The sequence below is a fragment of the Pygocentrus nattereri genome, chromosome 16, assembly GCF_015220715.1.
Source record: "Pygocentrus nattereri isolate fPygNat1 chromosome 16, fPygNat1.pri, whole genome shotgun sequence".
NCBI classification, from domain to species: Eukaryota; Metazoa; Chordata; class Actinopteri; order Characiformes; family Serrasalmidae; genus Pygocentrus; species Pygocentrus nattereri.
Window position 1 is genome coordinate 39,736,115 of NC_051226.1, and position 12,500 is coordinate 39,748,614.

Sequence of the window (12,500 nt, forward strand, 5' to 3'; positions counted from 1 at the left end):
ATAAATCAAAAAACACAACTGAGTGTGTGTGTGTGTGTGTGTGTGTGTCAGTGGTGCTGAGGTCTGGACTCTGGGGTGGTCAGTCCATCGTTCAGCTTCTTTGTTTGGTGTGTCCGTCTCCTTTTCTCAGTGAGGTTCTTCTTGATCAGCTACACGTCCTTTCAGACCCACAGTGCTGAGTGGTCTCCTCACAGTGGAAGGATGGACAGAAACACCTGTGGATGTTTTCAGATCTGAAGCAGCTTGATCTTCTCCTCTCTCTCAGAGATCAAAGCTTTCAGCGCTGTTTATCTGATGGGGGCGGTTTTGGGGTCGACCAGCTCTTCCAGGTGGTTGTTAGGAGCCTCGTTTTCTCTGGAGCTTTTAATCCGTTTGTGTTCTCCAGTTTTGGAAACTCAATTATTTTCCTGTGACGTTGTCCTTCCTTACGCACGATTATTTTATCTCTGACCTCCTGAAGCACGAATACCTTGTACGTTATGTCTGTTTTGACTGGAAATTAAATCAATCAAAGTCTCTGACTTTTGCACTGCCGTACATTGAATTCCTAACTGTAAACAATGAAAGTATCATCATCATCATACCTGATTTATCGCTTTTTCAAACGTGCTTACTGTCCTGAGCTTATTTATTTGCTTAATAAAAGTATAAAATGATTCTAATATGAAACAGAATTCAAATCCCGTGATAATCAAAAATAGTTATAAATAGATCATTACTGTTGTGTGCAAATGTTTGGGTGCCCCGATCAAATGACGCTGGTGATTTTGTTGCTGTATTAAAATATTGGGAGAATAATAACGTGTAAAATGTGGCCTGTGCAATATATAAAATATAATATATATATGATGATATAATTGACTTTTTTACATTTAATATTTCCCCTAAAAAGTTAAATTCAGCTAAAAAAACAGTAATTATGTGTTATAGTGCAGACGTGTGATCTCTGTACAGGATGTCTAACTAAAATCAACAACAACATCATGTGATTTGATCAGGGTGTTCAAACCCCTGCGGACATGTGATTCATCAGTTCATACGTTTTTCTTGCTCCCATTTATTGAATGAGAAATCTACAGACCTTAATGTATATAATCCTTCCAGTAATGTAGCCTGTATGAGTTATTATCACTCATAAAACAACAAGGAGATCAACACAGCAGGTGTAAACAGTACAGTAGGTGTCTGTGAGGCTCACCGACAGACCGCTTCAGCTTCGAAGTAGCGTGACGGCCTCCCGTCGATCACCACGATCTCGTGATGTTTGTCCAGGAAGCATTCGACCGCAGACTCGGGTGTACGAGCAACATTACACCTGAAGCCTGCCCGCTCACATGCCCACCACAACGCATCACTCTGTCCATCGTCCTTAGCGAAGACCAGCAGCACCTGCGCAGGTGAGAGTTACAAACTCATGAACACGCGATCAATTTTACACATAAAGGCAAACGACATCAGAATGTCTGAGCGATGTCAGTAACCGTGCTAATTTATGCGTAAAACCAAAGGCCACGCCCATTTTCTCTCCTGGCTGTGATGTCAGAACTCGTCGTCCGTCAGCTTTTAACTGCAGTTCATATGAGTCTTTAAAAACGGGCTCTTCATACCACGGAACATGAACAAGAGCTGATAAACCAACACAAACAAACCTGCACAGGGATCTTCTCCTTATTTCAATAAAACAGCTGAGCTATTTCATCTGTGCAATTCATCCGTCAATACGTTTACCTGAACAGGGGCATCAGAGACGGAGCGATCAGTGATTCTGGGGTCGATTCTCTTCAGCACAGTCAGCCTTTAGCCGAGGGCAAAAATACCACGCACGTTCTTTTCAGGCGGAAATTGGTGATTTCCCCCCCAGTGATCTCGTATCTAACTCCAGCCACTTGATACGACTCCCCCAAACACACGATACCACCAGCGCTACTAGGGCGAAGGCAGCACAGCCTTCCAAACATCGCTAATGCAGCGTGATCGTGCAGCTGGACGCGCTCGGAGGAGACGCCAGTCACCAGTTCTGCTACGTCAGTGAGGGAGGGAGGAGATGCTCTGATGCTCCTCACTGCAGAGTCGGTACTGATCTCCTGCTGTCTGAACTGAGCTGAGCCTCATCTCCGTCATCAGCACCTCCTCTCCTGTTAATACACACTGTGCTATAAATCATAAGCTGCTACTGTAGCGGCTCCCGCTTCACACTGTAAACACCGCCTAGTTATGTTCATACTCATTGTGCTTTTAGACCTCATACCACTCAGTGCCTGCTCTCACAAACACAACAAACCTGTCTCATATGCCATCTAAATAAATGTATATATATATAAACGTGAACAACGTATGAGATCTTACACACGTGATATTATTTTATTCACCAGCGTTACGAACTCTCTGACCCACCACAGTCCTTTCTAGTGTTGCCATAGTGACGCCTTATTCACAAACACCAAAAGAATCACACGCTGTGTCCCAATTCAGGGGCTGCATCTGAAGGCCGATGGCGCCACAGCGGCGCGACTACACTGTCCAATTTCGAGGGCTCCTTCATGTGCACCCGAGAAACGTGTCCTTCTCCATGGAGACGAAGGATCCAATGGGTGGATCCGTCGCCAGCCAGCACATCCAGAGGTTCACTGCGTGCTGACTGGAGAACATGGTGGTGTGAGCAGCGGAGTGACCGGCGGCTGAGGAGACGCTTTAAAATGTAAGTGCTGAGTTTAAACTGAGGCGAATAGCGAACGGTACTGATGTTAAAAAGCCAAAGTGGCCTGAAGGTAAACTCACAGTAACGAATGGTTTGGGTTGAGGGAGCAAAGAGCCGACAGAAGAGTCATTGTTTGCTTGTTCTGTGAGGAGAAGCCCATTTATTTCGTGCTTCGTCTGGTGTGGAGCTGCAAGAACATCTTTAACTGAGTAACGAAAGTCAAATAGCTCAAAGTTTCAGCTCCTGAATGAGGCACATTTAGTTTTATATCAGGGCAAATAACGGTGGGAAAAAACGTCCACTGTGTAGCTTAGACACAAAATAATCAGATTACTGCACATTTTCCTGTCGTTTATTGGTTTCACATTTGGTGTGTAAAGACCTTTATGGGCTTATATACAAAACATTTCATCACAAATGGCAATTACTTAAAGATGGACGTAACAGGCTAGAAAAACCACGTCCTGCCGACCTCATCGCACAGGCTGCCCCACAAAAGATACTGAAAAAATATCTGCTAGTCAGGCCATCTTTAGAACCTCATCAGTTATATTACTAGAACATAAACAATAATAAACAACACATCTCCCAAACATAAACAGAGGAAAACCCCCCACAGATCTAACGTCCTTATCTGTCTCTCTCGTTTTCACTCTCATCTACCCCTCAGTTTTTCCCCTCCACCCACTCTCTCTCTCTTTGACTCTCTCCCAAAACCAACAATCTGCTAACGCTTACTGTTTACTGCCCCACAGCATCATCACCGCTCCCTGAAGCTCAACTAGCGATGTATGAGAAATGAAGAGAAACAGAAAGAGCTTAAAATCAGACACTACACTGAGCTGTGCGTGAACAAAGTGCACGTATCTCCTCCTTTGCTATGGTGATGATGAAAGTGGGAAGAAAGAGAAAGAGAGAAAAATGCTGTGGTGTTGGTGGGTGGGTGTGAAAGTTCAACACTCTTTCATCCTGAGCAGCGCTGGGTAACCACAGAGCCCGAGTGCGAAATTCCACATGGGCCCAGTCACACAGTGGACTTTTCCCCACTGCAACCTCGCTCAGGAGGCCCACCCACTTTGCATCGCCGCACATCCACCTTCGGGGGGCGCATTGACCTCACCCTGCTCTTGCTAGACCTGCCCCACCTCACAACCTGGCAACAATCACCAAACTGTGCTGCCACCAAGGAATAAGAAATGATCATGGAACAGTCTAGTCCAGTTGAGGTGGGTAATCCTGTAAATAATCAGTTAAATAGAAGAATAATATCCGTGTAAACGCCTGTATCCGATTACATTCCCTATCGGAAAGTTTAAGTCTGTTCCGCATGTGCGTCGCGTCACAGTGAGAGTTTATACCGTCATTTTAAAGCAGTTCAAAACACAAGCACTGCTCACTGCTGCTCATCTCACTCTGTGTAAAAGTAACTGGACAGTTTAACTGGTTGTAGATAAAAGGCCTAAAGTTGAATTTAAATGTGGGGCATTTGCATTTGGAATCAGTTGCTGTTAACTCTCAATAGAAAGTCCATGTGAATCAAGTCTCCAATTAGGACAAAATATCAAGACAAATACAGCAAAGAAAGGGCAAAGATGTTAGTTGTGGCCAGATCAACTGTTTTCTTGCAGAGAAAGAATATGCAGAAGAGCTCAGGAGCATCTAAAGACGACGAACTGTGGTAGACAACCAAAATAACATTAACCATGTTGACGTCCAAATATTTATACATATTATGTATCTCACATGGAAATGTTTGCTGTGTACCATAGTCAGCCGTCATGTATACGCATACGAAAACGTATCAGTAGATACTCAAACTTTAAGACCTTGGATTGATGTTTTTAGTAATATTTTCATTAATTCTAGTCCCACCAGCCTTACAGCTACAGTGCAGGACGTCACTACGCTTGGGGAAAACTTTGGAACTATCGCTTTAAAGTGTAGAATGCTGAGTTGCCATACCTGCGTAGGTTCCTGGGTCAGACGCATCGGCCCAATACATTCTTCAGTAGCAGACACCTGAGAGAGGGACGGAGAACACAGTGAGAAAAAGAGGAACAGTGTCCAGATCTGTACATTCTTCTCCTTCGTACCATTCCTGCTGCTTGGAGGAGCTATTCCGCACACAGGATAGCAGAACCATGTCAAAACAGTAACGCCATCCTCCCCCACCCCAGTCCGCATGCTAGGGAAAAGTAGGATGTTCCAATGTTCTCCAAATGTTGTCCAAGCATTGGTGCTATCAGAGAACCAGCAACTGGACAAACCTTTCTTTGAATCCAGCTAACAAAAAGCACTAAACATTCCAAACATAATTTCCTGGAGGTGAAAGCAACGTTCTCTAAACATCGTGAGGGGTCTGAAAAGTGAAAGTAAGGTAGTGAAACAGGTTCTGATGCTGCAGTGCGAGCGTGTTAAGCTTAAAGTCTCCTAACCTTCCTGTCATCACCACTTAACACCCAGGATAATCCGCTCAGCTGGGCACACGTAAGCTCCTCAACTAACACATGGCTCACAGGCCACATTCAGTCACAGTCAGAGCAAAAAAACAGGAAGAAGGTGGGCTTCTTACCCCAAGTAGAGGGGTTTCTTACCTCAAGAGGGTGGGCTTCTTGCCCCAGGCAGGGTGCTGATTACCCCAGGTAGGGAGGTATCTTTCTCTAAATGGAAACTAGAATAAGACACCTCCCTACCTGAGATAAGAAGCCCCTCTACACTCTCAAAAATAAAAGTACTACACTGTCAGTACTTTGAGATGGGACCTACAAGGGTACATCTTGGTACCTTCAGTCAGGGAACATAACTGAACCATAATCCACTGAAATGATCTGTTCTAAGCTGGACTGACTCCACACGCCCCGCCTCGCCTCGCCTCCAGGCTTTTACTCTACTGCTCTGTTTTAAAACATTCGGTTATGAAAAGGAACAAATACCAACTTTTCACCTGGAGAACCTGATTTAAGCTCCACAATCAGACCTTAGAACCACTGCTGGAGCTTTGTGGGAACATCTACGCTGTTTGTACCTTGATGAACGAGAAATGTACCTGAACAGAACTTTTTTTTTCTAATAGTGAGCCTTGGGTAAGAACCCACCTACATGAAGTAAGAAACCCATCTACTTGGGGTAAAAACTGGAGTATGAGCAAATAAACCAGAGCAGCAAGAAGTTCTGTTTATACAGCACACAAAAGAACAGTTTTACAATGGGAAGCTTGACCCACTGTTCGTACAATATGCCCCCTACCTGGGGTGATCAGCACCCTACCTGAGGCAAGAAGCCAACATAGATCGGGTTAGAGGCCCTCCTACTTGAAGCAAGAAGGCCCCTCCCAGAGCCCCTCTTTCCAAGATGAGATAAGCCTGCCTACTTCAGATAAGCCTGCCTACTTAAGAAGCTTACCTCAGGGTAAGACCACTTTCTTGTGGCAAGAAACCCCTCAACCTGGAATAAGAACCCAACTACCCGAGGTGAGAAACCCCTCTACCTGGAATAAGAACCCAACTACCCGAGGTGAGAAACCCCTCTACCTGGAATAAGAACCCAACTACCCGAGGTGAGAAACCCCTCTACCTGGAATAAGAACCCAACTACCCGAGGTGAGAAACCCCTTTACCTGGGATAAGAACCCACTTACTTGAGGCAAGGAACCCCTCAACCTGGAATAAGAACCCACCCACCTGAGGTGAGAAACTCCTCTACCTGGGATAAGAACCCACCTACCTGAGGCAAGGAACCCCTCAACCTGGAATAAGAACCCACCCACCTGAGGTGAGAAACACCTCTACCTGGGATAAGAACCCACTTACTTGAGGCAAGGAACCCCTCAACCTCGGATAAGAACCCACCTACCTGAGGCAAGGAACCCCTCAACCAAATATGCGGGCAGGTAGATACAGAAGCTGAGTCAGTCACTTAGAAACCCAACACAATGTCTGATCACGAAGCTTGGGACCACTTTTTACTGACAGCTCTGCACTGGCCGGTTAAATTAGCCTGGCAATGGTTTTCAGCTGTTTGAAGCCATCAATGCTGAGTGGAGCAATATTGAACTCTTCTTTCTGTAAAAGGCTTTTCCAAGTTTACTCACAAAACTTTAGAGAAATCAATGGGAAAAGCTCTCATGCTAATTTAATTTGTCTATTTGTTTAATGATTCGTTGTTAAATACATTAAAAGCTTAATGTTTTGCCATTTTCTTTGTGGCCTATTTTTTGCACAGGAGTGTATGCATGACAAAATGCTGGACCCACCACTTAGCACAAAGTTGAAGTTAACATCTTATTTAAATGTTCTGTGCCACCTTAAATAGTGCAGAAGTTTAAGGCGGAATGGAAAATCTGAACAAGTAGCCGCCGAATAAGGGGCCACATGCCGGCATTAGTCGGAAATCAGTGGTAACTGTTCTATGTTATGTTACGCAAGCCTTAAGTATTACTGTGCCAACACGCCCCTGCGCTCCAGCCTCTTCCAATGTGGAATAACACCGGAAAGCAGGTTGTTATGTGATGATAAATAAGGACATGGATGTGTAAATAAAGTACACACCATTTTACTGAACTATGCAGCTTATTGCCATGATCCGAAGCAAACACATGAAGATTCTGGCATGTCTTTCTGGAAACGGGACACCAAACGTGTCTTGGATGCATCAGTAACAATTTACATTAACGGCTGCAAATAGGAGTCATAAAATGTTAGCTGGCAGTTTAGACGACAAGCCCAAAACGGCAAAATATTAAGCTTCTAATGTCTTAACAACAGACATTAGAACATCAGTCAGTAATTAGCAGGAATTAAACAAATGGGCAAATTACGTCAGCAGGGTGGAGCTTTTCCTTTGATGTGGTCCAGCATTGAAGTCTTGTGTGTAAACGTCCAGACAACCTTTTAAAGAAAGAGTCAGCATTGATCCACTCAGCACTGACGGCTTCAAACAGCTGAAAAACACTGCTGAGAAGGTTTGTGTTTAATGTGAGACCAAATATTCACTGTACGGTTTAAATCTGGGGTCGTATCACAGAAACTGACTGACGGGTCAGTAGAACATTTTTCACTCATTTGCATCACAGAAGCAACTTTTATCTAAATTTAGGAATCTTATCTTACAGCATCTTATCTCCAGTTTGGAAATCTTAACTCACTCAATCGAAGTCGACAATCAGCTGTTATGCACAAAACTTGCTGATGTAAAAAAGGTCAAACAGAACTAAAGTGTGATAAGCTGTGAGTAATGAAAGTTGTGAGAGCGCCCCCTACTGTTTATCAGTCGCCCTCTGCTGTTTATCAGAGTCGCTGCTCCCCAGTTTCAGTCTCCATTTCCCAAACGCTTTAGCCGAGCGCGCTAACGTTCCTCCTCCTAATAAACAGCCGCCCGTTCAGCTCCGCCTCCTCATTATTCACCACTATAACTGTAATACTCCATCATCTACATTAACTCAGGAAGGTGATCAGAGGGGCGGCGGAGTTCGAGTCGGCAGCGTCTGAGATGTTTAAAACGCAGAGTTAGAAGAGAAAAACATCTCCCAGTGAAAGCCGCGTTTTACAGTAGGAATAAACGGAGCTCATTATGCTGGTAGTGAACTACGCTGCCTGACTCAGCCGCCTCAGAACCAGAGAAATGGGCCTTAAACAGAAGTCAGGACCCTGCTGGGGTTCATCCTGAAGTTAGGACAGGATTTAGGAGGTTTAGTCTGGTTAGGATGTTTGTGTGATGCTGTTCTAATATGAAGTTAATGAAGAGATGATGAAGGGAGGAGCTGTTAGTCTGGAATAGCTACTGTCCGAAACTCAGTTGTCATGGAGACCAAACAGATCAGATTTCAGAGTTAAGATGTTCCTGTAATTCGTCCCTGGACTCTGAACTCCATTAGTATTTTCTGCGGTTTGGCTCATTTTTTTAAGGGAGTAAACATCCTGAAAACGTGAGAACTGCCTACATAGTTAACAAACAAACATTACTCAGCACGGCCCTCTTATCAAGTTAAACCAACACAGGTCCACGATGTGGCTCAAGAAATGCAACGAATATACTGCTTTATTTAATGGATATCTAATGAAATGTTATGGATTGTTAATTCTGACATCAATATGTAATTAATTACACATTATTAATGTATGAGATGTTCTGTAAACACTTCTTATTGCTTTTCCAGTCAGCAAATTTGTCTGGCTCACATCCTTGATTTGTTCTGGCCAAGTATACAGCTGGGCCTCAGCCCAGATCTGACCAACACAGTGTAAAGTGAGTAGAACTAAAGGATCTGGCCCTGATCTGGCCCTGATCTGGCCCTGATCTGGCCCTGATCTGGCCCAACGTCAACATTCACACCAACTGGTCTACAACACTCACACCATAATTATCCCACAAATGTTGACACGAGGCAAAACAATATGAAACTGTCCAGGATCTGGACCCATTCTGGCCCGCATGCCTACCTAGTGGTCAACCAACACTCACATAAGAAAGCCAGAATCGGCCCAGAACTGTCTGCTATCTGGGTAGGAAACGATTAAGCATTTAACCAATATTAATTGAGTAGTATTTATACTGAAATAACAGAATGTATACTGATAATAATTAGAGGTGCACTGACATTTTGCATGCACAGCACTGGACAGTGGGAAGCTCCCTAGTGGTCAAACTGGTCCAGAGGGCGGCTGAGCAGGGGCACCCGATCAAAGCAGATGAATAGGTTACTGAATGTGGGCAGTACATCTGATCCATATTTTTAGGGGCCCTTTTCTCACAGAGAAGCTGTGAGACCCCCGCCTATTGCAAAGTCCGGCCCCGGTTTCCGTTTCTGGCGAGGTGTGTCTTCAGTTTGAGATCAACACACAGAGACACACGTTCCTCCAAATGGTACAGTGTGTGTCACTGCTCAGTCACATGTTCTCAGTGAGGACAAACACACACACTGAACAAAGCAGCCCCTTCACACAGCGCGGGGGGGGGGGGCACGATAAAACCAGCCTCCGCTAAATTTAGCCTCCCGGCTGACACGGCCTGCCGACCCACCGGCTCACTATCGATCCACACTCGGTCAGTGTCACAGAACACGTGACCTGGACAAATGAAACACACACCTACACACACACACACACGACCGGAGGATGCATGACACACTGGTCTCCTATAGCTGGTTATCTTAGGACTGTTTATCAGTCGACAGACTGCTGACCAACACACAGACCTTTAAAGCTTTTACTGCCCCACTGATCGGAGCTTTGATTCTACAAAAGGCCGTAACTACCATTACTCAGTATCTACCAGAAATTACTCAGTATCTACCAGAAATTACTCAGTATCTACCAGAAATTACTCAGTATCTACCAGAAATTAATCAGTGTCTACCAGAAATCACTCAGTATCTACCAGAAATTACTCAGTATCTACCAGAAATTACTCAGTATCTACCAGAAATTAATCAGTGTCTACCAGAAATCACTCAGTATCTACCAGAAATTACTCAGTATCTACCAGAAATTACTCAGTATCTATCAGTATCTACCAGAAATCACTCAGTATCTACCAGAAATTACTCAGTATCTACCAGATATTACTCAGTATCTACCAGAAATCACTCAGTATCTATCAGTATCTACCAGAAATTACTCAGTATCTACCAGAAATCACTCAGTATCTACCAGAAATCACTCAGTATCTATCAGTATCTACCAGAAATTACTCAGTATCTACCAGAAATTAATCAGTGTCTACCAGAAATCACTCAGTATCTACCAGAAATTACTCAGTATCTACCAGAAATTACTCAGTATCTACTATGAGTTACTCAGTATCTACCAGAAATTACTGAGTATCTACCAGAAATCACTTAGTATCTATCAGTATCTACCAGAAATTACTCAGTATCTACCAGTAATCACTCAGTATCTACCAGAAATCACTCAGTATCTATCAGTATCTACCAGAAATCACTCAGTATCTATCAGTATCTACCAGAAATTACTCAGTATCTACCAGAAATCACTCAGTATCTACCAGAAATCACTCAGTATCTATCAGTATCTACCAGAAATTACTCAGTATCTACCAGAAATCACTCAGTGTCTATCAGTATCTACCAGAAATCACTCAGTATCTACCAGAAATCACTCAGTATCTACCAGAAATCACTCAGTATCTATCAGTATCTACCAGAAATTACTCAGTATCTACCAGAAATCACTCAGTGTCTATCAGTATCTACCAGAAATCACTCAGTATCTACCAGAAATCACTCAGTATCTACCAGAAATTACTCAGTATCTACCAGAAATTACTCAGTATCTACCAGAAATCACTCAGTGTCTATCAGTATCTACCAGAAATCACTCAGTATCTACCAGAAATCACTCAGTATCTATCAGTATCTACCAGAAATTACTCAGTATCTACCAGAAATCACTCAGTATCTATCAGTATCTACCAGAAATCACTCAGTATCTACCAGAAATCACTCAGTATCTACCAGAAATTACTCAGTATCTACCAGAAATTACTCAGTATCTACTATGAGTTACTCAGTATCTACCAGAAATTACTCAGTATCTACCAGAAATTACTCAGTATCTACCAGAAATCACTCAGTATCTACCAGAAATCCCTCAGCATCTATCAGTATCTACCAGAAATTACACAGTATCTACCAGAAATCACTCAGTATCTACCAGAAATCACTCAGTGTCTACCAGAAATCACTCAGTATCTACCAGAAATTACTCAGTATCTATCAGTATCTACCAGAAATTACTCAGTATCTACTATGAGTTACTCAGTATCTACCAGAAATTACTCAGTATCTACCAGAAATTACTCAGTATCTACCAGAAATTACTCAGTATATACCAGAAATTACTCAGTATCTACCAGAAATCACTCAGTATCTACCAGAAATTACTCAGTATCTACCAGAAATCACTCAGTATCTATCAGTATCTACCAGAAATCACTCAGTATCTACCAGAAATCACTCAGTATCTATCAGTATCTACCAGAAATTACTCAGTATCTACCAGAAATCACTCAGTATCTATCAGTATCTACCAGAAATCACTCAGTATCTACCAGAAATCACTCAGTATCTACCAGAAATCACTCAGTATCTACCAGAAATTACTCAGTATCTACCAGAAATTACTCAGTATCTACTATGAGTTACTCAGTATCTACCAGAAATTACTCAGTATCTACCAGAAATCACTTAGTATCTACCAGAAATTACTCAGTATCTACCAGAAATCACTCAGTATCTACCAGAAATTACTCAGTATCTATCAGTATCTACCAGAAATCACTCAGTATCTACCAGAAATTACTCAGTATCTACCAGAAATTACTCAGTATCTACTATGAGTTACTCAGTATCTACCAGATATTACTCAGTATCTACCAGAAATCACTCAGTATCTATCAGTATCTACCAGAAATTACTCAGTATCTACCAGAAATCACTCAGTATCTACCAGAAATCACTCAGTATCTACCAGAAATCACTCAGTATCTACTATGAGTTACTCAGTATCTACCAGAAATTACTCAGTATCTACCAGAAAGTACTCAGTATCTACCAGAAATTACTCAGTATATACCAGAAATTACTCAGTATATACCAGAAATCACTCAGTATCTACCAGAAATCACGCAGTATCTACCAGAAATCACTCAGTATATACTAGAAATTACTCAGTATCTACCAGAAATCACTCAGTATCTACCAGAAATCACTCAGTATCTACCAGAAATTACTCAGTATCTACCAGAAATTACTCAGTATCTACTATGAGTTACTCAGTATCTACCA

The 12,500-nt window shown here is 42.8% G+C and overlaps 1 protein-coding gene across 2 annotated transcripts in view; it reads right to left on the minus strand.

Moving 5' to 3' along the window:
- pde8b (phosphodiesterase 8B) overlaps window positions 1–12,500 on the minus strand; it is a 74,093-nt gene that overhangs the window by 52,294 nt on the left and 9,299 nt on the right. The window contains exons 1-3 of one of the 2 annotated variants that reach the window (XM_037546285.1): window positions 4,792–4,947; window positions 4,661–4,717; window positions 1,199–1,389 (exon numbers count right to left, since the gene is read on the minus strand). In XM_037546285.1, coding sequence (XP_037402182.1) covers window positions 1,199–1,389; window positions 4,661–4,717; window positions 4,792–4,794 — 251 coding nt within the window. In that variant the 5' untranslated portion in view covers window positions 4,795–4,947. Of the gene's footprint in view, window positions 1–1,198; window positions 1,390–4,660; window positions 4,718–4,791; window positions 4,948–12,500 lie in introns of those variants that run through there. The other variant, XM_037546284.1, reaches the window with a different exon arrangement.